This window comes from Nannobrachium achirus (genome assembly GCF_963921795.1).
Source record: "Nannobrachium achirus genome assembly, chromosome: 13".
Lineage (NCBI taxonomy): Eukaryota > Metazoa > Chordata > Actinopteri > Myctophiformes > Myctophidae > Nannobrachium > Nannobrachium achirus.
This window is the reverse complement of record NC_137833.1, coordinates 33,504,298-33,531,452: the sequence shown is the minus strand read 5'-3', so window position 1 is coordinate 33,531,452 and position 27,155 is coordinate 33,504,298. Positions and strand designations below refer to the sequence as shown.

The following is a 27,155-nucleotide window of genomic DNA, read 5'->3' as shown; positions in this document are numbered from 1 at the left end:
CGCGCAAAGCGCGCACGCGAACGTCGTGCACGCGCGCTGCGCGTGCATGAGGTAATAGAGGTCGTGCACCCCCTGCTGGAAGAGGCTAGAATCGCCTATGCCCAGGGGCGTCACAAGGGGGGGGGGGGGGGGGGGGGGTGGGACTGAGGTACTAGGGCCCAAGGTGGAGGGGCCTTGATTATTTATTTTTTTTAGCTATTGAAAAATAGCAGATATACAAGCTCACAGCGCGCTGCGAGCTTGTAGATGGTGGTAGACGGTGCCGCGCTGTGAGCTTGTATATCTGCTATTTTTCAATAGTTAAAGCACAAAATAATGCGTTCCCAGTCTAAATGGGTTAAACCCCCTCCCCATATGAAGAACATTCATGGGGGGCCCGCAGTGAATCCTTGTACCCAGGGCCCAGAATTTGGTGCGATACCCCTGTGGCAACCCCAAGCCCCAGTACCACCGATCGACGCGCTCTCTCTCCGGTCAGCTCGTAGATTCTGGCTGTGATTATTGATTGATTTATTTTATTAGACAAAAATGGAGAACAGTACAAGTATAGTCAATACAATTGAAATGTAGTACAGTACAAGTACAGTTAAACACCCTGCCTAAAAGGAACATCCCAATAAGACTTTTTACAGTCTTTTTTACGTTGGAAGCCGTCTGTATTTAATTCATGACATAATAAATAGCAAGCAAAGAAAACATACAATAATATCGCAGTTATAAAAAACAGTATGTACAGGATAGGGGAAACAAGGGGGTGGGGGTGCTAATTTTTCGCCTGTCTATGGGAGAAGTGATAACTACCTCCTTCTCTGGCCTCCTGAAAGGTGAGTTTTCAGGGCAGTTTTGAAGGATGGCCGCGAGCTACATGTTTTAAGGGAGGTAGTCAAGAAATTCCACACCTGGGTGGCAGAGATGTAGAAGGAGAATTTGCCCATATTTGTCTTATGGGTTTGTGTTAGCAGATCATTGTGCACGCTCCCTCTGGTGTTTTGGCTGTGGGTGTCGCTAACTTTTTGGAGATGTTTGGTCAGATATGCGGGTACTGAGGGGATGGTATATGTCAGTATTTCAGCCTCTACGTGCCTTTTGCACGCCAACTCTTGTCGCATGAGTGCAGATGTGCAGTGAGTGATGGTAGTCCAGTTCTTTGTCTATCGACAGGTCTTTTAGACCTGCTATTTTCAAAGGAATTTTTATACATTTGAAAACTTGTGAAATGGGACCTTCTGCATAATTATGAGTACTTTTACTTTTGGCACTTTAAGTATATTTTGATACCAATATTATTGTATTTTACTCAAGTACATTTTGAATACCAAACTTGTACTTGTAACAGACTATTTCTACAGGGTATTGATACTTTTACTAGGTACAACACGTGAGTACTTCTTCCATAACTGCTAAAATGTGGTTTGTATAGCCTACTGTATGTAGGTCATGTGGAGCTTATCTTCACATGGGGCCACTGGTTCTCTTATGTCTGGTGCTGCTAGCTTGTACAGGTAAGTACAGCAGTGGCGCTCCAAAAAACTGGGTCAAACCACATATGCTCTGTGAATTAAATACACTTTCTGTTGATCAGTGGCATCTCTCTCCCCTGGTAGCTACAGACCGAACACTGTCTAATGTGTACAGGAAAAACTAGATCATCGTGGCTTCTCCCATAAAACAAATAAAACTTCACTAATGTTGAAACTAAAACCAGAATTCTACATAGATATTCTGAAAGGGTCATGCTTCATTAGCCTGGTTAATAAACCAGACCGCACAACACCGTGCACCCCCTGGCGGTAGTGGTGGTATAAACGAAGTGTGAGATAGAGGCTGGCACCGCCAGGCTAATGCTTCATATGCCATGTTTAGTCAACAACCGTCTCTAGAGAAAATGGCGAAGTTGCGTTCTCACTTTTTGTTCTGTGTTTAGACGGACACTCAACAGTGATTGAAAACACTGTAGTGTGCATGCCATGTCGCTAGATGGCGGTGACACACTGCCACAGTAAGGCGGAAGTGCCTTACGTCCTTGTTTACATTCAATCACCATTGCAGTGTGGCTCGGCTCACGTCACACGCTCATATTCCGTTTTTGCCCGTTCACATGGAGACGCGAGGCGGAGCAAGATTTCCACTCTGGAAGGTGGTTTCACTTTGCCAGGAATGTGGTGCAGATTAGGTCACCAGTAACTTTAGATATAGACAGGCAGACTAGACAGAGAGAGAGAAAGATGTAGACGTAAACCAAGTTGTCGTTGTCGGGTGGAAACCTTGTACGTCCAAAACCTTCCTTTTTTATTATTTCAAACATTTGAAATAATAATTTCAATTGTGTGAAAATACCCCGCACTGAGGCGTTTTGTGCTTGAAGATCTGCTATTCACTAGTTTTGTGTGACAGTCTTGTATGATGAAGCAGGGCTTTACTTTACGAAAAAAGGTACAAATTTGAAACTTGGAGATACGAGGTTTCTGCCCGACAGTGACGATATCCTGTCATTCAAAGCATCGGTGCCAGGCAAGGCATCTTCTTTGAACAGCTGCCATTGTGCTGCAGATCACAACATAATGTGACCTTATTTTGTTTTAATCTTTGCTATTGAGAAACAAGGAGAGAGAGAGAGAGGTGGAGTGGGGATGTTGAAACAACAATTTATTTTTTCTTTGAAGTAAACGAAAGGCTTTGATATTTCCACTGTTGAAATGAAATCTGGAGCTTTGTCAGCAGCATACTGTACAGTCACCCGCATTTCTTAGATGTATGTGCACTGACAGATTAATACAATGCTGTGTGTTCATTTAAATCTGAGATTGTGCAAATATAACCAAACCCAGACCCTTTCACTTACATTCTCTCAGAGTAAAATTAACAATCAGCATTTTACTGTGAAGATGATGGAAGTAGCATAGACTTTATAAAATAGGGAAGTAGGTGAGGGAGGGAGTTTGAACAGTTTTTATTGTGTGGCTCTGCAGGAGGCTAGCCGTCTGAACCGCTCAAACGATCTGAAAAATGAAACTAAGAAGCTTACAGCGACTCAGGGAACCTGAACTAGGCAACTCAAATCTTGACTGTATTACCTTTAACAGGATGTGACAAAGTTAGAGCAAAACATGTGTCAGTCATCAATAGTGTTTGAAGAGGGGTTTCATTCAGTCATAGATAGGTAAGAGCAAAACATTTTGTTACAATGTTTTTACTCAAGAATGTCAAGATATAGGGCCCTATTTTCGTTCAAGCCGGCTAAATCCGCAATATGGGGGTTTAGCATTTAGGAAGGGACATTCCCTCCCATATGGACAGGTACACATTAAAGTGTATTACCCCCTCAGGCCGGGAACACATTTTTGTGTATTACCGTATGTACAGTATGTAATAGAGTAATTTTTGGAGCTGTGTGGAACACAAGCTCCCTATACGTGGCCGTGTGTGTGGGTCTCCGTCCGTCCGTCCGTGTCTGTATGTAGCCTAAACTTCGGCACGCTACTAGTCCCGCACCATTTACGCCACCCCCGCAATATATACATCAAAACGTGCGGCTCGGCCGGGAATGGTGTGCTAGTAACTTTCTTTCCGATCCGCCTTACAATGGCGACATAATCGGCAAAAAACGACGCTGAATTGTCCCCATTGACTTATAATGGGACAATGCAAGACATCACATTCAAGTATTTTTCTCTCGCAAAGCATAGGAGCTACAGTTTCAAACCTCGGAGAGGAGATTCATAATGATTTTAAGAATGAATCGAAAAATAATTACATCACTCGGCCTCATGGTGGCGCTATAACGGCCCACTTTGCGTTTTGCCCCGTAACTCTTGAACCGTAGATCGGAAAATTAAAATTCTTTTTTCCTTGGATTCCTTGGGTCAAGACGCATCTCCCCATATAGGCCACGCCCATTTGCGCCAGGATAGATTTTCCGCCATCTTGAATTTTCTCCAAAACACACTTTTTGCTCCTTTTCCTACATATTTTCTTCAAATGTCACAAAAATCGGTACACATGATCCTGGGTGACCAGAGAGGTGCTGTTGAGTCTAGCCTGCCCTGAGCATCAACTGCAATACACACACACACACACACACGCACACACGCACACACACACACACACACACACACACACACACACACACACACACACACACACACACACACACACACACACACACACACACACAGCTCCACTTCGAACAGAGGTTCGATTTTTCAGATTTGTTTCTATGAAAGCCAAAGGTGTAAGCTATCAAATCGTTTTGGAAATTTGTTTCTAGCTGCTACAGAGACTAAATAATACATTTTCCAGAAAAACAGTTGGTTATTTTCAAATCGGACTTAGGTCTTTAAGGCTTTTTTCAAATCGGACTTAGGCATAAATGTGTTAAATTACAGTAATATACTTGTGTTCTGGATTAATTCAATGAAATGTTCTGGTGTGGTTAGCAAATGCATATCAAATACATTGTATTAGGTGAGCCAAAATGTCCTCACCCTTGTGCTTCAATGTCCTTTTCACATGACTCAACTTCCTGAAGATGTTGGTAGGCGGGGCCAGAACATTTTGACGTTCCAATCGGATTCAGCCTTCCTCTGGTGATTGGAGGGGTTTTGCGAGGAGCTGAACAAAGAGCTGGTCGAATTCTCTGGTTGGGGCTGTTGGACAAGGAGCTACTTCTGAGAAAAAAACAAAACAAAAAACAATAATCATAAGACATACTGTATTTTCTGTGTGGTACTGGCTCAAGATTGTGTGTACAGTAATGACAACAATCTTAAAAACAAAACAACACAAGGAAAGGCCCACTATACACAAAAGTTGTTGTTTGGAGCAAATATTTCACGATTTTGACCCGGCAGCCTGAAAGTCACAAGCCCCAACATACCATTCAACCGCTTTTAAAGTTATTCTACGATTGAAGTTTATCGTTCCTCGTGTGTGCAAAAGGACATTTTTCTTCCAAGTTGAAACAGACAAATTCATATATTGATAAGAAGGAAGTTAGCTATTTCTCTGAAAAAGTGTGTTCAAAGGAGTCACATACTGTATGTTATTTAATTAAAACTGCAGTTTTTATTACAAACCTACAGCAGTAAGGGGTTTAGTATAATTATGGTATAATTTATGATTGTGTAATGCTTTTGGTTTCTCTCTCGGCCCTGTCCCATTTACTATACTGGGTTCCTGCAGTACCGGCCAGTTGGACCCTAGTTGATGCCATTGGAAAACAACTTGCACCACTTGGCTTCTGACTCACTTGGGCATGCCTTATGGGCCTCAAGCCCGCTTCTCTCTACCCAGCTCCATCTGAGTTGCTTACCATTTTATTCAGGTGCTTAAAACCTTAATTATACAGTGTTATAAGCTGATTATAATGCACTATAAGTATGTCTACTTGGGCTGCAAAGAAAGTGTCAAAATTGTTGCTATTATATAGAGTTAATCAAGAGCTTTACACCTTTCTGGCTCCAAACCCTCATTCATATTGAATTAAATGTTGTGAAGAAGAGAAGCTGTTTAAAAAAACAGCAGTCCCTTAGCTATGATGTCTGAAAGCCCTGGTGACAGTGGTGGCAGCTGGCAGCATGTTTTACAAAGGCTTTAAAACAAGTACTTTCCCAGACCCTGAATAACTCTCAGTTATTTTCTTCAGCTATTTTGGGACACAATGTCACTTTGGTTAGCTGATAACTAACCCTGATCACCCACAGAGCATGTCACTTGTTGTGACAAGAAAAAGGTCTGCCAGCTAAAACCAGTTGGTAAGTAGATTCTCTTGAGTAAGGCCCTTACTTTCAGTAGTCAACATTAGAAAACTGCAGTGGTACGGGTCAGTGGTACCTGGTGTGACTGTTTGTAACAGAAAGAATGTGCAGGGTGTTAATACCAAATTGGCCTACAGTACAACTAAATGGTAGGGTAAACATTACATCTAGCTACCAGAGCATTCTTTGCAATTCTTTAGTGAAATACAACTTACTGCAAAGACGTGAAAATGGTATGAAAATGGTATGAAAATGTATGGACTGTATGGACATTCCAATCAAAGTGAGTGATGCTCACAACCACTAGCTAGGTGTCATATTTTTCTGCAATGCAATGCTAATGATTACACTTACAAGTGCTGTTTTAATAAGTAGAACTAAAGAGGACAAGCGTCTTAATTTTCCTGTATTTAAATTATCAGACAATAATCTGGAAGTCTGGAATAAAATCAAATACCTTGGTCACTTCATTACTGATCAAATGACTGATGATGATGATATCTTCAGACAGTGTAGAAAACTGTATGCTCAAGCAAACACTATTGCTCGTAAGTTCAGTCAATGTTCTACTAAAGTGAAGGTGTCATTGTTTAAGACATACTGCACACCGCTCTATACTGCTCACCTTTGGTCATCTTATAAGAAATCTAGTATGCATAGGCTGCAAGTTGCATATAATGATGCTATGAGAATACTCCTTAAAAAACCCAGAGGGGGCAGTGCTAGTGAGATGTTTGTCACTGCTGGAGTGAGGACTTTTAAAGCACTTAAGAAACTTAATGTTCAAATTCATGAAACGGTTGGATGTATCTACTAACGGCATCATTGTGGCACTTTCAAGCCCTGTTATGAGCAGTTCACGATATACATCCAGACTAAGGGTACACTGGTTAAAATGCCTGTGTGTTTTTCCTGTGGGCTAAGATATGTACTATTTATTTTTTACATCTTCTTATTGATTTTTTATTGCCTGTTGTGTTTCTTTTATATATGGTATAGTGTTTTATGTCTTGTACCCTGTTCTATGGACCTGAGTCCGATAATAAAGATTGAATTGAATTGAATTGACTCCACAGTGCAGCATGACCCAACAATCATGGCAGTTACCGAGGTGGGAATACGTTTATTTGGATTTACTACTCATACATCTCTATACATGTTGGTGTATTTCATCTCTGTCTCATCTCTTCCATGTAAGAGATATGTCTACTGTGTTTATGGCTCCAATTATAATTACTATCATTCTTCTGTAAATCAACAAATAACTTTGGCTGCACCATAAGCTGGATAATTCAATTTCTCTCTTCAATGCGTCCCAGCTGATTATGAGACGGGGCCTTGCAGTTGCATATTGCTATAATAATAATCAGCAGCACTCTCTATGGGATGTTGTATGACAGCCAACCACTCTGAACATTGGCTGTGTGCAACCAACAATTATATCTGTCTGTGAGAATTTGTGGTTGTTTATACACTTTTATGTCTTGGTATTCCAACTTTGGAATGATACCCTGGCAAGAATATAGATGAGAAACATCCTCCCTTGTAGGACTTTTGATGCTGCTCATGACTACAAGGGTGGGGTTGCGGTTGAATTGTGAACGTGGCCAATGAAAGCTCCTCACATATACAGTATAAGAACTTGTTCGTTGTGTGCGCATGTGTGCGTGCGCCTACCTGTGTGCATTATTAAGCGTAGGCGTGCATCTGCACGTCTGCAACCCTGAATTCCTGCCTTACCTGTGATGTTTTGCCGGGCCTCTGGAGGTGTTGGTCGTGGTATTTTTAACATTGCAGTGAGCGAAGCTGGATTGACAGAGAGCACCCTCACGAGACTGGGAGGACCGCTTACAGTACTATATAAAAAGAAAGAAAGAAAAAAAAAAACATTAAGTAAAAACAACAATAGCAATCCCGTTAGAAAAACTTTCTTCTCAAACTACAGCACTAAACATTGGTTGATTACTGATCCTCTCACAATAGTTTGTTAACAGACTAAACAAAATGGAAATAACTAAGTTATGGACAAAATTGGGTTGCTTATGTAAGATAGATGCTGTTACACTATAGGGAGATCACATATTAATAGATTCATTGTCAGATCGTGGAGTACAGTGTTTTTGTTCTTGTTTTGCTCATTTTTAATCAGTAGACACAGAGCCCAGGAGCCTACTCGGAGAGACCGCGCAAGTCGGAACGACGCAATTCGAGAACAATGCAAGTTGGGAATGCATGCCCCACCTGGTTATGCAATACCCTTTTGTAAACCCTCTCTTTATGCTGCCCATAAGTCACCCCACAGACACAGTGCTTGACTGATGGAGACTAGAGTGCCCGCCCTGAGCCTGGGAGGTCGGGGTGATGGGGTTTGATCCCTGGCCGGGAAGACTCTGAAAAATGGGACTGAGTGCCTCCCTGCTTGGCACTCAGCATCAAGGGTTGGATTGGGGGTACAGTAAGTCCCTAGCTGTGACATACTAGCGTCATGTCCTTGTCAAGCTGCCTCACGCTACAGAAACAGGAGATAGGCTCCTGCCCTATAGGCCTCATCATGGCTCGGAAAGGCTTACTTACTACTAGCGTACTTAGGCTACTGATGGAGAACATGTAGTGACACTATGCATAGACATCATAATCAACTCCAGGTCCTATTATCTGCTTAGCGTGTCTACTACGGAAAGAAAAGTTAATTATCATAATGCATATTTGACCAAATGGAAGTATAGTTCAACCAAAAGAGGCCGCTGTTGTTTCACTAAGTGTTACTAAGAAAATAACATGGAATAAAATACGATATCTAAACTGTACATTATGTTGTCAATTAACTGTACTTTCATGAACGTAATATAAAGTTATAGATCACTCCTGTTACATATTGCACCCATTCTTTGTTTGATTGATTGATTGATTATTTTATGAGAAAACAATGGAGAACAGTAAAAGTATAGTCAATACAATTGAAATGTAGTACAGTACGAGTACAGTTAAACACCCTGCCTAAAAGGAACATCCCAAATAAAGACCTTTTATGTTTTGTTGTTAGAAGAGCCTACCCACTGTACCTGTCGGTGTCCTTTTTATGCCCATATATTAAATACAGGTACAATATCTTTTAGCTGCAGAATCAAAACTGCAAGAGCAGAAGGCATATATGTTCTTCAGCAGTGTCAAATGCGCTAAGAAGGAGAGGCACACATACCGTATACATCAACACTATCTATTCTTCTTGTCTAAGTACATAAGTAACATTCATTTGTTTTTTTGTTATATTTTGTTCTTTGACCATGTCCTCTTTTTCTTTTCTTTTTTTACCATGTCCTCATTCAGGGCTCTGACAGCCACAGTGAAAAGAAATGCTGAGCCTTGAGCCCTTTGCTGTGAGAAAGCGTCACTGTTCCATTTAGCATCATCACAAACAGTCCGTTACTAGGATGATGTTTGTCCTTCATAATTTGTTTTGCCCTGCTGTTGTATATGCCCTGTAGAGAAGTCACAATGACGCACCAGGCCTACCTCCCCACCTTCCACAGCACTCATAAGTCCTGGGAAAATCTCTCTCCATAATCCATACCCTAGAGATGGTGCCTGACAGGATGCTCTGCATGGGGCGTTACCGAGGAGGAAGATGTCAGCACCTTCTCTGACACAGAATTTCCCTAGCTGCCGGAGGTGGGTCAGATCAAAGGTGTTGCCTCACTTTCCTTGCTTTCTTCACTAGTTACCTTATCATGCACTGTAACATAGGCTATACCAATGGGTCTCTCAACCTGTGGGTTGGGACCCCCAGGGGGGTCCCCAGATGATGAACTTGTTTTCTCATTCAACAGTAAACAAACCAAGATAAATTTTAAGTGTATAGAGGGCATCTGCACATTTCTAAAGTGACAATTTAAGGCCTTTTTAATACCTCTAAAATGACAAATGAAACATTGGCCATATTGTCAAATATTAGAGGCGGAAATTGTGAAAATAGCCGGTCTACATGCTCACAACGTATCTGCTATTTTCACAATAGAACTGTATTATACTAAATGTAATGCCTCAACTCTTAGTGCTCGTCAGGGTGTGGGGGTCCCCAGTTAAAATATGATTATTTTGAGGGTCGTGGCCTGAAAAGGTTGAGAACCACTGGGCTATACTGTATAAGAGCTTGTGTTGCTAATTATCAGAGGATTTAGAGACTAGAGATGTTGCCAAGTAAACACAGTATCACACACTCGCACACTCCTGCTAGCTATACAGTGTGGCCATTAGCTTGACAGGTGGGACCTGATTAGGGGAGTCCAAATGGAGTTAAATGGGGCTCTATTGCAATCTACTCCGCCTACCTCCACACCATCATGCTGCAGTGTGGAGGAACTCACCCGGCGGCTTCATGTGCTACCGGCCGACGAGCGATCTGCCCTCGTGTTAATTGGCCATTTCATCCGTGCGCAATAAATTCATTAATTGTCGACTGCTGCTGACGCAACCCTACTGAGCCTTCACCTAATCTGATAAGATTATTACATAGGCATAAATTAAATTTAAATGGCTTCACTGGGGTGCTCTATGGAAGCAGCCTGCGGTGTAACATGGATGCATCCATTGTGAATTTGAGCTGTCTCACAGCCTTTGCCACATAGAACTCTGCACTCTGTTACTCTCTACCGAACTGGATCAAGCTAGGTAGAAATACCATTAAACTCATTAAAACAATAAGCTTTTCCAGACATGGATTTTATTACAGAGAGATAAAAATCAGCGGTTAAGATAATGCCACTTTATTTGTCTATGCACTGTGCATATCTCGCCAAATAATTCACTTATAGTTGAATCAAATGGCCACTTCCAAGCACACATCAAGGCATTCTGGCTGGCGCTTGGGTGGCGCAGTGGTAAAGTCCCTGCCCACCACCACGGAGGTTTGGGTTCGATTCCACCGTGTTGCAACCGGCTATGTGTTCGGGGGAGGGTAGCCGGACGGGGAGTGACATACTGGTAATTGCATGTATTCCTACAGGCTGGGTGGCATGACAACTAAATGGGGGGCAAAAAAGTAGTAAAAATAATTGGCTACTCAAATTAGGAGGATAGAGCAAGAGCCACACTTACTGGCCAGTCATTAAGCTAATCTCTGTGCTTAAAATGTTGTACGAGTTGCCTAAAAGTTTAGCCTGTTGCTCATCCAATGCAGCTCCTCTTATGTTCACATTTAGCATTTAGCTTTCTGTCACTTCATGCGAGTCCTTTCTGATTATTTAGGCTGTAAATGTAGGGAAAATTAACTAAATTTAATGTATTTTTAAAAAATATATATTTTAATCATCCCACAAGTTTGTAACCCATTTTTCGACGTAATCCTGGGCGCTACAGTACTCTCCCTCTACCAACCTGGGGAGAGCCCCAAACTGAGCTCATGCTTCCTTCAATGCATGAAGAGTGAGCACTGAGCACGGCCGCTTCTGATCACCTGACAGTCACAGGGGGGAGTCTCCCCAGTTTCTTACAGGTAAAATGTATTTAAAAAGTTACAGAAGTAAATGTACTGTAACTGATAAATATAACTCTATAACCCACCTCTGCTCATAATTCCTGCTCAGTTCCCTCAGGACTAGACTACACCAGTCTAGCTGGCTGGCTGCGGTGCTTATGGGAGATGTTACATCTTACATCTCCCATAAGCACAAGCCAGAATTAACATTTGGCCTCATTTGCACGAATATAATCTGCCATTTGTTTTCATATAAACGTGAAACTTTTAATTTGACTGATGCCTCATGGTAGTGATGCAGATGATAATAAATAAGTGCCAGTCTCTAAAAAAGCCAAAGTACATTCCAAGTGTTTATGTCATGCCATGATGCCACACACTCTGCTTGGAATCGGCCTGTATACTGCCCAGTCATGCCCAATTAAAAATGTCCAAAGCAAAGCAGAGTCTGGCTCCAACCATATCTGAGGGGACAGATGGATGATAGTCTACTCTGGCCCAACTACCACGCTCTCACAAAATCACAAACTATGCAAGCCCAAAGGGTGAAAGCAGTTGAAGTGTTAAGCTTCACTGATTTTTCAGGGGAAAATTCAATCAGTATTGTAATCATTTTGAGCGGTGCCCTCGAATTTGGCATCTTTGGAAACAACACAGCCAGTAGCAGCACCATCATGTAAATTCAGCACACAAGCACGCACGCACGCACGCACGCACGCACGCACGCACGCACGCAAGCACACACACACACACACACACACACACACAAACACACACACACACACACACACACACACACACACACACACACACACACACACACACACACACACACACACACACACACACACACACACACACACACACACAAACAAACAAACACACACACACACACACACACGCACACGCACACACGCACACACACACATGCACACACACACACGCACACACACTCACACTTGTTTTTCATGTGCCTCAAGTTGCTCTGGTCGACTCTCCCACAGGAGGACATGAAACAGCAGTCTCATTAGCATGCCAGTTAATAGACTAAGTATCAGACAGAGAGATATGGGGGAGAGAGAGACAGCCAGACAGAGAGCCAGACAGACAGACAGATAGACAGACAGACAGTAAGTACATACTACTAGTAGTATGGAAATATTGCCAAAATAAAACACGTTTGGCTAGACCGCAACAGTGGTGACAACCTTGAACACGAATGTCACCTATTGACTGAGTTACTGATAAAGTTACACTTACAACAAACTAGTAGTCTATCCTGATTAAGCAACCTTTTCTTATCAGACAGGGCTCTCGGCTCTATATGTCTGATAATAATAGATATTACATTTCAATCCAAAGTAAAAGATAATAAAGTAATTTACATGCATAGTGCTCGTAAAGATCAAAACCTAATCTTTCAATCCAAAGTAGTGTAAAAGAGAATCGTAATTCAACTAAACTTTTTGGTGATTAGAATCCTCTATTATATGCCCCGTGCCTTTTCAAAATCACAAGCAATCCCCAAGCAATTATTGTCGTCTGTTTGGAAAGTTGTAATTGTGGGAAACTGAACTGGGAACAGAGCAGCCTCAGTTGTGCCTGCCACAGTTGCAATCACAAATGATACCCTTACTATCACATGGTGAGGTGATTTTAAATAGTGATATTAGCCCTGACATCATGCTCTGATGTCCAGCACATCTTGTCCACGTATCCGTGTATCTCTGAAGGTCACACCTGACACTGTGGTTCCCCTGAAACATCACTGTGACATCACATCATATATGGGTATTCCCCAGAGTCCCTTTTATGCCCATATATGAAGATCCCTGATCTCATCGATATATATCACTGGCCAGATGGCCAAGACATGGCCCATATCTGTGTGGCTGGTTCAGATAGGGATCTCCATGTATGGGCATAAAATATATTTTATATTGTGATGGGGAACCACTCTAACAGAATCCCTTTTATGCCCATATATGGAGATCCCTGATGTCATCAATATTAAGCCCATATCTAACAGGACTTCATATGGGAATGCCCATATATGGAGGAAGACAGCCCATATCTGTGTGGCTGGTTCAGACAGGGATCTCCATGTATGGGCATAAAAGGGATGGACTATATACAGAACATGGATCTCCATATATGGGTACCAGGGGTCTCCATATATGGGTAACTGGTCTGATATACATCACTGGCCAGATGGCCAAGAATTGGCGCAGGTTGCATGTCGCCCTAAGGCGTCTTACTAGTATTTATATAGCACACAGTTGTACCATAGCACCCAGTTGTACCTATACTGTACTATGATTGTATATTTGAGCAGGAATGGTTCAGCTGCCACCCCATCTGTCACTTGTCAAACTCGATCAACTTCCTGTTTAGCCTCCTACCAGCGTCTGTGTTCAGATGGTTAATACTGCCCTCATTTCAACTCCCAGTTCCAACCAGCACACCCACAGTCCCACACCCACACTAATTAGTGACAAGGCTTCTAGTGCAGTGACAGTGTATGGCACAGAAGCCTGTTAATAATATTCCAGTGACCCAATGAAGAGAGGGTTCGCGGCACAATCCCAACAGGGGAGGACTGATTCAATCACGATTAAGTGGAAATGTGGAGGGGTGTTTTAGCACTTAGCAATTTAAAACAATATTTGATATACATATATACAGTATGAAGGCTTCAGCGTTAGTTTATGCAGGATCAGTCTGACAAAGCTCAAATACTTGTGATTACGTCTGTTGATTTAGGTTACAGTATGTGTCAATGTATCCCTATGGGGGTCTTGCTTAGCCTTCCCTGATTTTGCTTAGCAAGCATGCACAACATTCAGGGAACATCTCCAAACGCAGAGCCCTTTAACGCCAAGATTAACTGTATTCCGTTTATGCAATAAATGGTTAAATCTACTCTGACGTGAGTGTTCCTTACTAAAATATGATCAAGGGCTTGACTAACCAAATTCATGTGAGAGAATTCCTACATTTCTGCCATTTCCATTTAGTATGTTTTGGGAGCAGAATGGGGCCTTACACATGTGTTACATACAGCAGCCTAGGATTTCTTTTGGGGGGGGCAGAGTGCAGTAACTACGTTTTGGGACACACCGACTTATTTGTGTCGCCCAACGGTCAAATTAGCCTTCATGATATTGGGGGATGAACAATTACCTCAAGAACAGATGTACAATCAGTGTAATATCACTTTTATATCTTTATCTCATTTGGCTGATGAGCTGTAACACTTTTAAACCCATTTTTTGGTGAAATTCGAAAACGTAGTTACTGCACTCTGCCTTTGTAGGGCAGAGTAGACTGACAGGAAATGGGGAGAGAGATGGGGATTGACAAGCAGCAAAGGTAGTCGGGATCGGGAATCGAACCAGCGACACGCTGTCAGGTTACACTGAGCCTATGCGGTATGCACCAGCGGGTGCCCCCATACAGCAGTAGTATTGACTGTTTCTAGAGGTCATTAATATGAGTCTCATGTTTCAATGCATGACTCAAGCGGAAGCAGATCAAAATGCTTACGGTATCTCTACATGCGTGCGTCTGTGTGTGTGCGCGTGCGCGCGTGCGTGCGTCATGTACACAGTATTGTCTATAGTACTGGGGTATCTTTGTTGACAGACCACCCTGAGGAAGAGGCCGATTTTATCATATGTACAGACACAAGCATCAATAATACACAGCCTGTAAACACCACAAACACATAAGCGTACTACCCTACACACAGACACACGCAGACACACACATGCCCTAAAAACACACACATTTAGCAGGCAGGCATTCCCTGCAAGACATGCACATGGTCGTGGTCATACACTACCGGGTTTTCATACTACGTACTGTAACATGGTATGCGTGTGTGTGTGTGTGCGTGCGTATCTGGTGCACTTGTGGAATTCCTGATGGACTGGTAAAAGCCTGACTAAAAGCCTGACTGAAGTCTTTTTAATCAAATAAAATCAACAAAGGGCCCTGTGGTGATAATAAGAAGTACCCATTTTCTTAATTGGCCACTGCAGTATCAACCACTTTAAAGAATCGTCTGTATACAGCCCTCATTGAAGAAGCAACATATATGTAGAGCTGAACAGGCTATAGGCATGTCAAAGGCACACTTTAATTTAATTTTACAGTGAGTTACTGTACATGAAGGTTTTTTTTATGCAGTAAGGCTGATTTTATTTTAGCTATTGAGTTTGCAGTACTTATTGAGGAGTTTAGATATACTTGCAAAAACAGTCCAGTAACAGACATAATGTGCATATAACACAAACAAGTACAGAAATAACAGATATGAATGCGGTCAAGTACATGCAAAACAGACCCTCATTTTACACCCTCCTTGTTTAGGAGACTCGCTGATAAAGGACTGTTTCGTTTTTATACCTAAATGAGAGACAAATAAACCCCTCTTGAGTCTTGAACTAATTTTAACAAGTCAGATGATGGCCACATCTTTATAGAACATGTGAGGTTTGGAAAGTACTAATGATGCCACGGCTACATGCGTGTCCAGAGATAGTCTTAACTCTGTCATAAATAATCTCTAAACCTTTACCAAACTGTGCCCTTCATGGGGAACCAGATGGACCCATATAGGTCTGAGAAATTCTTTATTTACTGTTCCCTAAACTAGTGCATGCAGAAATCACATGCATGGACAAAGAGAGATTACAGTCAATATGGACCAATAGTGGTGAATATTCCCCCAGAATTCCTGGATCAAAAAACATTTATTTCTATTTTCTTCATATACTTTATGTACAGTATCATGGTATGTACTCTGGTACTGTATATGAGATTGTGAGGTTAGAACATGTGATTTGCATGTGTGGGTGGTACTCTGCAGTCTGCATGTACAAACGTGGTTTGCAGAGGCTCCTTTGAGCCTGAGCTTGTTTCTCTGTGTGGAGAAAATTCTGATAATTGATAGCTCACAGACAGAAATCAATAGGAGTTTGTGTGGGTAGGCACAAAATAAACAAACAGGATACATTTGCATAAGTTCCCAATAGACTCTCAGTGAAATAAATAAACAAGATTTAAAAGCAACATTGGCAAAATAAAAGATGGCCTGGCTTGTTTTTCCAAACAATACATTTTGTGGAGTCAGTAAACCATGATCAGTAATTTATGAGCTCATGCTAATATGGCAATTAGACAAATTAGACACACAGAATTGTTCTGAAATCCATTTTGTTGCGTCTATCAGGTTTTATTCTGATCTTGACTAGTCTGTCTATTCTGGTAGAAATAGGATCATTGGTATTTTCATTGCCCCTATAATAAAATGTGTGGAACATATCCTAATATTAAAGCAAAGTTTAAGGATCCTGTGGTGGAAGATACATTAATCATACATACAATTGTAAAAACATACTGTACTAACCATACATTTTATATATTTTATTTTTTTATGTATTAATTTCCAGACTATATGATACATTCAAACTGTGATGCATCAATAATTAACTGATTACTCTTTCCGACATGTCTCCATTCCGGCACTAACCCTATCTCTAACCCTAACCCTAAACCGAACTCCCATGGGAGTGTCGCAACTCCGTCAATAAGAAGTCAATTTCGGAGTGGCGACATGTCGGAATGTAGAGAGCCTCCCAAATTGGGTTACAGTGTGTCAAGAGGTGGGGCCACAAAAAGGTATTTATGTACACAAACACCTTACCCCGTTTTTAAGTCGTGTCTGTATTAATAAGCATCTGAAGATGTGTGCCTCCAATTTCTTTTGCAATGGGTCAATCCAGCGGCCTGTGTCTCCTAAACATTTGGGTGTTGCTCCTGTATACCGGTATGTCAATGTCACATAGGATGCTGGAAAACTGTCTGAACTGTCTATTCTTTAATACAATTCAAAATATCAATATTGAATGTATTGGAAAACTCTACATTTATAAACTGTATACTGTGTATTTGATACATTTTACCTATCCTGACACAATTATGGCCATTTTCACAAACTAAAAGTTACACACTCCACATTTTAGTACATTCAGTACAACGCGAATGTCCACATGCTGTGTGAACATTGCGCACCTGCTGTATTTCTATCCAGTTTGTCTATTTGTTCTTCAATTTGTGTGTTTGAAGGGGGACACACACCAGCTGCGGACAGCGCACGCCAAAACAGCCGCCCCCATTATTTTCGTGTGTTCACGCCTCGTCCGCCACTCCGATTCGCCACTGTTCCAGGCATTGCCGCGCGGTGAGAAATGTGCGCAGCCTGTCCGCAGCCGGTGTGTGTTCCCCTTTATTGAGATGACTTTAATTAGATTTTACAGTATCTTTTTCCTCTTGCTGAAGTGGCTGTTACACCTTACTGATAAGATGTTTTAGATATCTCATCCGATCTGATCTAATCTCTTTTCAACTAATCTCTTCTCAGCAGCATTCTTTTCAAATGACATGCAATTAACACATCTTCAGTCTTCTCAATATACAATTATGATTAGATGCTGGGACAGATTGTTAGACTACAGTAATTCAGTCAATGTTGATGCCATCACAGATTTTTGTTTTGTTTTACAGTATATTTCATCAAAGCTCAGCCGTTAAATTACCTTGCCCATTATCGTGTAACATAGAACAAGTGTCTATGCAGCCTCTCCCATATCATATATAGTTTTGTGTAGAAACTAGCAAGATGACTTACTTACTTACATATTTATGGTATTAGACTTTAAAAAGTCTAATACCTTAAATATGTACGTAAGTAAGTAAGTAGGTAAGTAAGTTAGTAAGTAAGTAGTCTCAGGCAGACACTCTACCAACATGAAGGACTAAAGGGCTGTCCATACTGTCTCCAACCACCGAACTTTTCGTCGGAAAGTTCAGCTTTCCGAACGTGCAGCTTTCCAAACTCAAATTCGGGGTAATGTTTTCAGAAGTTACAAGTGACGTCATTTTATAGTTGAACCGGTCCTTTCCGACAAAAAGTTTGGTGTTTGGAGACATATGGACAGCCCTTAAGTCTATGCATTGGTTCTGCAATGCTGTCATTTATTTAATGTCACCAAACAAATCAGTCGGCAAAGATCTCCCATCATCTGGCAAAGTGAAACTATACGTCTTACTCGTAACAAGATTGATCAACTATCACATATCATAGTATGATTTTAAATTTGTGCAGATGTTTAGTTAGTCTCAAAATATGTTTTGTTTTATTATACAGGATATTGCAGCCCTTGCATATTTTTTAAGGATTTTAAACATGTACATTAATTCAGTATAAGGACTGTTATTTATTTAGAGTGCAGATTATCTTCACTTAATACAGTATGTAATGTCACAAATATTCCTTTTGCCATTTAATGATACAGGGATGTGCTTTCATGCCATTCTGCCATGACTAACACAGACATTTCTGTACTCTCTTCTCATCCATAACACAATTCCAGATTGTGCAAAATCCTTCTGCCTGATTACCGATAAAGTGATGAAACTCACAGCCAGGGGCGTCACAAGAGGTAGGAAAGTGGGACTGAGTTACTAGGGCCCAAGGTGGAGGGGCCCTAGTAACTTTAGCTATTGAAAAATAGCAGATATACAAGCTCACAGCGCGGCACTGAGTGCCGCGCTGCGAGCTTGTAGATCTGCTATTTTTGAAAAGTGGTGAAAATGTGCGCAAATCTTTGAATATATGTATTTTTTAAGTGAACATTTATAACTCAAATTTTGCTTCTGGGGGGTCCCTGGAACTAAATATTTTGAGATGGGGGGGTCCTTCACATGAAAAAGTTTGAGCATCACTGACATGGAAACATAGGTTTCTTGGCACACATTTTCACGATTTTTCAAAATTAGCAGAGCTACAAGCTCGCAGCGCAGCACCGATATCTGCTATTTTTCAATAGTTAACATTCATGGGGGGCCCGTAGTGAATCATTGTACCCAGGGCCCAGAATTTGGTGTGACGCCCCTGCTCACAGCAATATGATGTGTGATAACAGAGAGTGTAAAAAGTTAACAGGATTTTGTAGTGCTGATTACTTTGTAGGCTCAGCTAGAACATCTTCAACCTTCTCACCTGCTATGAGACACCATTCCAATATTTAAAGTTCAATGCCCCTTTTCATTGTCCCAGAGAGGCTGGTATATCATTTGTTTTGACCTATATCATTTCAGGCTTATTTGAATATATCATGCCCTGTGCTATTTGGCAGTTTGGCACCTAGTTAAAAGAAAGTCACTGTCTATTACACATGCAAATATAGTCCCACAGCTACTGACATGCATTGCCTTATCAGTCTTTTGTTTATTCCTTGGCTCATGATGGACAGCAATTCTCCCGTGTGTACTGCACGTGTACAACAACAATTGAAATTAGGCTGACGTCCTTGGGGTAATACAAATGCAATATGGTTAACAAGTCTTTCTGTCAAACAAGTGTAGACTTGTTCTGTAATGAATACTGTAGGTAACCTTGTGGCTTATTTATGTGGGATATATGTTAGGAGAGTTAAAGATAATATTATGCATAACCAAACGCCTCCTAAGGTAGTGGAAGCTTTTGTTTATGACTGACATTCGAATTAAGGATGTTTACCATGTGAGCTACTTGGGCTGGGATAGATAGACGTGTTGACAAGGACTGCTGAGAGGATGATGAATGGCAGCACTCGCTAGCCCTTCACTCCCAAACCACTGAACGATTGCTAGCTCAAAGACCTGTGGGCCTAACACAAGTGGGCAGGTGGATGTGGGGAACACAGACAAGTGGTTTGAAAAAACGCTGCAATCAAAGACCCCGCTCCAAACATAGAGATCAGTGAACGGTGATTGTAATGCGAAGGGTAACATACAGTAGGAGGAAGGACGTTTTATGAAAATTGCATATGAGTATGCATATGGTGTGCTCATTTATTAAAGTACATACAGTGCACAAGGCAGCGTTTTTGGAATACAAATCGACTGTTTACATGAGACAAATAGAGAGTTCTCTGTTAGATGATGCAACCAAGACACTTTATGACATTATAAGCAAACAAAGATTAGTGTTAATTTGATATCGAAATAGTTTTGGTAAATTGTGGATAATTATAAATGCTGATGTGGATCCTGCTGTTTTTGATAGCCACCTGTCTGGAAAGGCTATTCAAACTTTGGAAGCCAATGTTAGAAAATCAGGATGGAATATGACAAATCTGACAGATCCATCTTGATCACTATAGAGATATTGTGTAGTACTGATTTGCATGATGTTTGGGCAAAATCTGTAGTAGTAATAACAAGAGGCTATAACAGGCCGATCTGACAAAAACTTGGGGCAGAGGTTCTCCTCTGGCATCCAGGGAATGTGCGTGCACAGTTTTGGTGCGATCGGGCCAATGATGCCTGAGATTAGCTGCTCGCAGACGGACTGAAGGACGGACCGGTGGAAACTAAAATATACTGTATATGAAACTTAAGTGAAAAAGGAAATACGTGGAGGTAATTCCTTGGCCTGGCAGTGTGCACAAGAACTCTGTCACTGATCAGTCGCAGTAGCAATTTGCAAAGGACAGACAAACACACATACACATATGCACAAGCACACAGCGCACATGCACAGCGGACACACGCATGCACACACACCCTCTCCTAGATGGCTAGCCTCCTACAGAGCCACACCGTAAGAAAGAAGACAAACAGACAAAATATTATTTGATGTCTGGCATGTGCTCAATAAATGTTGGAGGCTGTCTGTAGGCTGTGCATTCATTTAGTGTACTTGCATGTATTCAACAGATGCATTAAAGTGCATGAGTTACACTTCCACAGATGCTCTATACAACTGCTCAGACATGCAATACTTCCACCTCAAGTACAACCAGTGGTGGTACTGAACTACAAGTTTTGTAAGTTCTGAAGTACTTGCGTTTAAAAATACTTATAATTAAAAGTACAAATTCGAAACTATAAAGTAAATTAATTCATTGCTGTATTATAATGTACCATAAACATTTTCCCCCAAATCCAAAGATTTTCCAAAAACAATTCATAGCATTGTGAAAATAGCAAATATCTATAAGCTTACAACACGGCACATTACGTTTTGCAAGTTTGCAGATCTGCTATTTTCACTATATCTGAAATAGGGTTCATTCATAATGTACTTTTTTCCTAGAATTGCGTGGAGTCGAGGAAAAGTATCCAAAATACAGATCTCACAGACACTCAAAAAAAGTACAGTACTCAAGTTAAGTTACTGTTCACCACTGAGTAAAACAGAAGCAGCTTAGTACAACCACTGTCTTTTGTGGCTAGAAACTGTTCTGATCTTGTGTTGTCTTTGAAGAACAGTAGTCACCTTGTGCAGCTGAAGGCTGGTGTTAGAAGATCTAGCCTTGGGATCGGGGCCATTAGAAGCATAGTTCTTCAAACTCCGAGTCTCCTTGAGGTGGGCCTGGAGCTTCTCCCTGCGTCTTCTAGAGAGAAAGAGCAGGACAGATTTGTACATTAGGATTTCATTGGACAATGCACAAATGGAGTCTAAAGACCTTGTACACAGGAAGTAGGCCAATAAACAAGAGGTTTGTATAAGCAGCAGATTTTCATTTCAATTTTGTCAGACCGCAGAATAATGTGTTATAAACCATCTAGTCAAATTAAACTGATTAAAATAAATGGTTAAGTATTTTAAAATGGTTTCAAAGTCATGAAAAATACATGTAGTTTATTCTTCGAAAGGCTATGGGGCGTTCCACTAAAGGCAGTGAATTAAAGGCAATGCACTCTAGGGCAGGGGTCTTCAACGGGGATAATTATTTTAAATTAACAACCCTATTCCGAGGAAAACTTTAGCCAAAAATAGCAGATCTACAAGCTCTGCTTATTGGCTATTTTCAACAAACAGGTTTGGTGTAGAGGTAAAAAAGATCAGACCAAGTGAACAAAATATCGACGATTTAAGTGGTTATATGTTTGAAAATACAGTACACAATTATCATGAATCCTACATAAATTGAGGACAGTGCTGTCAAACAAGTCTATGAATCTATCTATGAAATCGATGAAAATCTCCATCACACATTTATACAATATGTAGTGGGGGTCCCTGCTTCATCTCTCTCTCAGCTAAGGGGTCCTTGGCCTGAAAATATTGAAGACCCCTTGCACTGGGGTATAGCATGGCACACGCACTGCCCAAAAGATGGCGGTGCACTCTAGGTCAAGGGTATAGCCCAAGACGGAAATAGCAAGACACGGCAATTCCGGTTTACTTCCTGTATTGTATACCTTTTTAGGAGGCGCCGCGGAATCATGTTTGGAGTCTATTTATGTCCAATGAGAGAGTGAATGTGAACGGTAGGTTCCGTACGGAACCATTGTTTACTTAGATATGGAAGGATGACCTCCCACTTGGGTAATGACGCCCCCTGGCGATCATTCAGAGAAACTACTTCAGCTCCCGTACTAACGTAGGTAGGAAGGGCCTGTCACTCAAACCGGAGTGACCCGCCTCCAGGCTATATAAGCCCCCGGAGGCGGAAGTAACATCCTCTTAATACCACTCTCTGCCACATTCAGTGAAACAGAGGGGCATTACGTGGGAGGTCATCCTTCCATATCTAAGTAAACAATGGTTCCGTACGGAACCTACCGTTTACTGTCAATATTCCAGGATGACCTCCCACTTGGGATTCTTAAACTCCCCTCTAAGCCACAACCTACTCTCATACCCCCACACACCCCTCATACGGGTGAGCACAGCCCAAACGGGCGTGACCCATCACCCAGAAGGTCCCAAGCCCACCGGACCTGGGTGTGAAGGCATGAGAAAATAAGGAGAGACCCTGACAGACCGAAGTCCGCCTCATTCAACTAAATGAAAAGGACAAGTCCGCCTTATAAGTAAGACACACTATATAAGGAAAACACAGGGTCCCCCCCAAAATACCCCAGGTGGCTACATGCCCACCTGTGGGAGGGGAAGATCCGACTCCTCTATGACGTAGAGGAGGCAACTGCACCCAGAACCGAATGCGCTAGCGAAGAGGATTCGATATCCAGGTGATAGTAGGCTGCAAAGGTAGAAGGCGAAGACCAATTCGCCGAAACACAAATCTCCTGAACGGAGACTCCCTTTGCCAGTGCCCACGAAGTAGCCACACCTCTAGTGCTATGGGCTTTAAGTGCCGCCGGCACTTCCACACCCGCACTAGAGTAAGCCAGCCTAATAGCATCCACAATCCACCTCGAAAGAGTGGGTCTAGACACCGGCTTTCTGACAAGAACATTGCCCATTTCCACGAAGAGCTGAGAAGAAGCTCTAGAACCAGCAGTCCTGTCACAGTAGGCCTTCAATGCCCTGACAGGACAAAGGCAATTCAGCCGTTCATCCTCCACCGAGACAAACGGAGGAGGATGAAAAGCCAGAAGAACAACAGGCTCCTTAGGAACCACCATGTTCTTAGGAACAAACTTAAGATGAGGCTTGAGCAACACCTTGAGATCATTGTTCATAAACTGCATGCACTCCGCAGACACCGAGAGAGCTTGCAGGTCACCAACTCTTTTAGCCGTGGCCAAAGCCAGCAAAAGAGCCGTCTTGAAACTCAAAAGTTTCAAAGGCATCCCTACAAGCGGCTCAAAGGGAGCCCGACATAGGCCCCCTAGAACCACCTGCAGATCCCAAACTGGGAACAAAGACCTAGTCACCGGCCTCAAACGTTCAACTCCTTGCATGAACTTGATGACCTCCGGGACTTTAGAAGGTGCCTTGCCCGCCACCCCCAGGTGACAGGCATTAATAGCCGCCAAATACCCCCTAAGGGTAGAAAATGCAAGACCACTTCTCAAGCGGTCCTGCATAAATTCCAGAATTTCCTGGGCTGACGCCACATGGGCCACCACCGGTGGAACACGCGACTCACACCAGTCCTCAAAGGCATTCCACCTTCCATCATAAGACGCCCTCGTAGAAGGCGCCTTAGCACTCTGAATGGTAGCCACCACTTCAGAAGAAAAACCAGCTGCCAGCAGGTTTAACCTTTCACGTGCCAAACCCACAGGTCTAGGACCTGCAGGTCTTGGTGGAAGATCTCCCCCCTGGCCTGACTCAACAGATCTCTGCACTGAGGCAGCTGCCAACCCGGTTCGCAAAGGAGAGGGGCGATCGCCGACCTCCACGTGCCCTTGTAGGGAGCCACCAGGAGCATCTCCAGACCGAACCTCCTGACTCTCTCCAGAGTGGGTCGGATTAAGTCGAAGGGGGGAAACGCGTACAGTAGACCTCTCGGCCACGTGTGCGCTAAGGCGTCCAACCCCAAGGGAGGACTGCCCTTCACCGCGAAGAACAACGGACACTTCGTATTCTCCGCTGACGCAAACAGGTCCGCCACTGGCTGACCGAACTTGCGAAAAATCTGGTTCGCCACCCTGGGGTGGAGAGACCAATCCTCGTAGCGAGAACCTCCCCTGGACAGGAGATCTGCTCCGCTGTTGAGGAGACCTGGGACGTGTAAGGCCCTGATCGACTTGAGGCGCGACAAGCACCAAACCGTCAATTCTCGAGCCAGACGGTCCAGTGGCAACGACGACAGGCCCCCCTGTTTGTTGACATAAAACATGGCCGTCGTATTGTCTGTCCTGACCAGGACGTGACAATGCAAAATCCAAGGCTCGAAATGCTTGAGCGCCAGGAGTATAGCCATCAACTCCAAATAGTTGATGTGACGACCCCTCATCTCCAGAGGCCAAAGCCCCTGCGCTGTGCGCCCCTCGAAAGTGGCTCCCCATCCACTGAGACTGGCGTCTGTCGTGATCGACTTGCGGGAAACCACCTCGCCAATCGAGACCCCGCTGGTGAGGAACCCCTCCACCAGCCACGGAGACAGGGCGATCGCGCAGGAAGGGGAAACCGTAACCTTCTTGTACTTCAAGGAGGGCGGGATCCCGAGGGATAACATCCATCTTTGAAAAGGTCTCATATGAAACCTGCCCAAACGCAACAGATGTACTGCGGAAGCCATCATTCCCGTCAGTACCATGCAACTCCTGTAAGTGACCTCCTGGCCCACTTGAAAGGAGTCGAGACATTCCCGAAACCTGTCCACCCTCTCCTCTGAGAGACGGGCCGACATGTCGGATGAGTCCAGAAGGACCCCAATGAATGTAAGACGACTTGCTGGAGTCAGCATGCTCTTGCCGTGGTTGACTATGAAACCTAAGGCCTTCAGGTGAGCCAAAACCACTTGTGTGTGACGCGCCACTTCGTGGGCGGAGCTCGCTGAAATCATCCAATCGTCGATGTACGTCGCCAACCTGACGCCCTGCTGTCTCAGCGGGGCGATGGCTGCTTCGGTCACTTTCACGAAAACCCTCGGGCTCAGTGACAGACCGAAAGGGAGTACTGTGTACTCGTACAGGCGACCCTCGAAGGCGAACCGTAGGAATTTCCTGTGTGGGGGATAAATCTGGACGTGCTGATAAGCATCCTTCAGATCCACTGAACAGTGGAAATCCCCTTGCCTGACCGACCGTAACATGGTGGGTACAGTTAGCATCCTGAAAACGTATTTCTTCAGGTACACGTTTAGTGCCTTTAGGTCCAGGATGGGACGTAGCCCCCCCCCCTTTTTGGGCACCAGGAAATAACGGCTCCAAAATCCCATGCGGGATTGGGTCCTGTCCAGCTCCACTATAGCACCCTTGCTTAGCAAGGAGCTGATCTCTTCTCTCAAAAGATTTGCTTTTAAACCACGCGCCCTGGTATGAATAACCCTGCTCGAAAGCGGGGGTATGTCTGCGAACTGTAACCTGTAACCCCTGGTTATCGTTCGAAATACCCAATGGCTCGGGTTGCATAACTTCCACTGGCGCGCGCAGCGTGCTAGCGTGTTTTGAGCGAGAGAAACCCCACCACTGTGCTTCCATGACGGCGGAGCTTTTTGGCGGCCGGACCGGAAGTGGGGAACCTGCGTATCCGTATCCGGAACGACCGGATGCGGAGCGCAAGGGTTCAATAGGCCGCATGGCGGAAACACCTTCTGGTTGTACCGCTTGACTAGCGGAGCTATTTTGCGGCGGGACCGGAAGTGGGGAACCTGCGTATCCGTATCCGGAACACCCGGATGCGGAGCGCAGGGGTTCAATAGGCCGCAAGGCGGGAACACCTTCTGATTGTACCGCTTGACTAGCGGAGCTTTTTTGCGGCCGGACCGGAAGCGGGGAGCTATCGAATCCGTATCCGGTGAAACCGGAAGCGTTCGGTTTTCGCTCGATAGAGCAACAGGAAGAGCAAAGCGATTCGCCTGATAAACAGACTCGCCCACAACTAAAGCATTCTCCCCTGACAGGAGAGGAACTTTTACGTTTAATACCTGCTCTAAGGCCTTTATGCTTGTCCCTTGACCCGGGCTCATAGTAGGCCGACAGAATTTCTGACTCAAGGTTAAATTCATAGCATCGCTCACGCGAGGGAAAATCCACTCGCGCGCATGAGGAACCACATAATTGTTTGACGTTAACATTACTGGTTGCTGATAAAACCTGTGACTGATTAAAGAGTCCTGACGGGACTCCATCATTCTTACAGGAGGCATGCATAAAGGAGTCATATTGTCGACGCAAGGGATATCCCACTCGCGCGCTTGAGGAACCACATAATTGTTTGACAATAACATTACTGGTTGCTGATAAAACCTGTGATTGATTATCGAGTCCTGACAGGACTTCATCATTACTACAGGAGGCATGCACGATGGGGTCGTCTGTGCTAGTGCGAGAGAGTTGGACAGAGACAGACTTTGCTCTTTCAACATATTTATTGTCGACACAGGAGGCATCAAATTCAACATTTTCATTTCCCCGACACGGGGTACAGAAAAACGCCCTCGTTTGGGGGGAGGGGGACCGAGAGACACCTCGGACCCCCGCCCCAGCACAATCCCCCTCTTCCGAGT

At 43.3% G+C, this 27,155-nt stretch overlaps 1 protein-coding gene across 1 annotated transcript in view; it reads right to left on the bottom strand.

The window, feature by feature from the left end:
• nrg3a (neuregulin 3a) overlaps nucleotides 1-27,155 on the bottom strand; it is a gene marked incomplete at both ends in the record, with an annotated part of 468,665 nt that overhangs the window by 3,651 nt on the left and 437,859 nt on the right. The window contains 3 exons of the mRNA XM_080740685.1: nucleotides 4,485-4,667; nucleotides 7,497-7,612; nucleotides 21,560-21,677. Coding sequence (XP_080596811.1) covers nucleotides 4,485-4,667; nucleotides 7,497-7,612; nucleotides 21,560-21,677 — 417 coding nt within the window. The remainder of the gene's footprint in view (nucleotides 1-4,484; nucleotides 4,668-7,496; nucleotides 7,613-21,559; nucleotides 21,678-27,155) is intronic.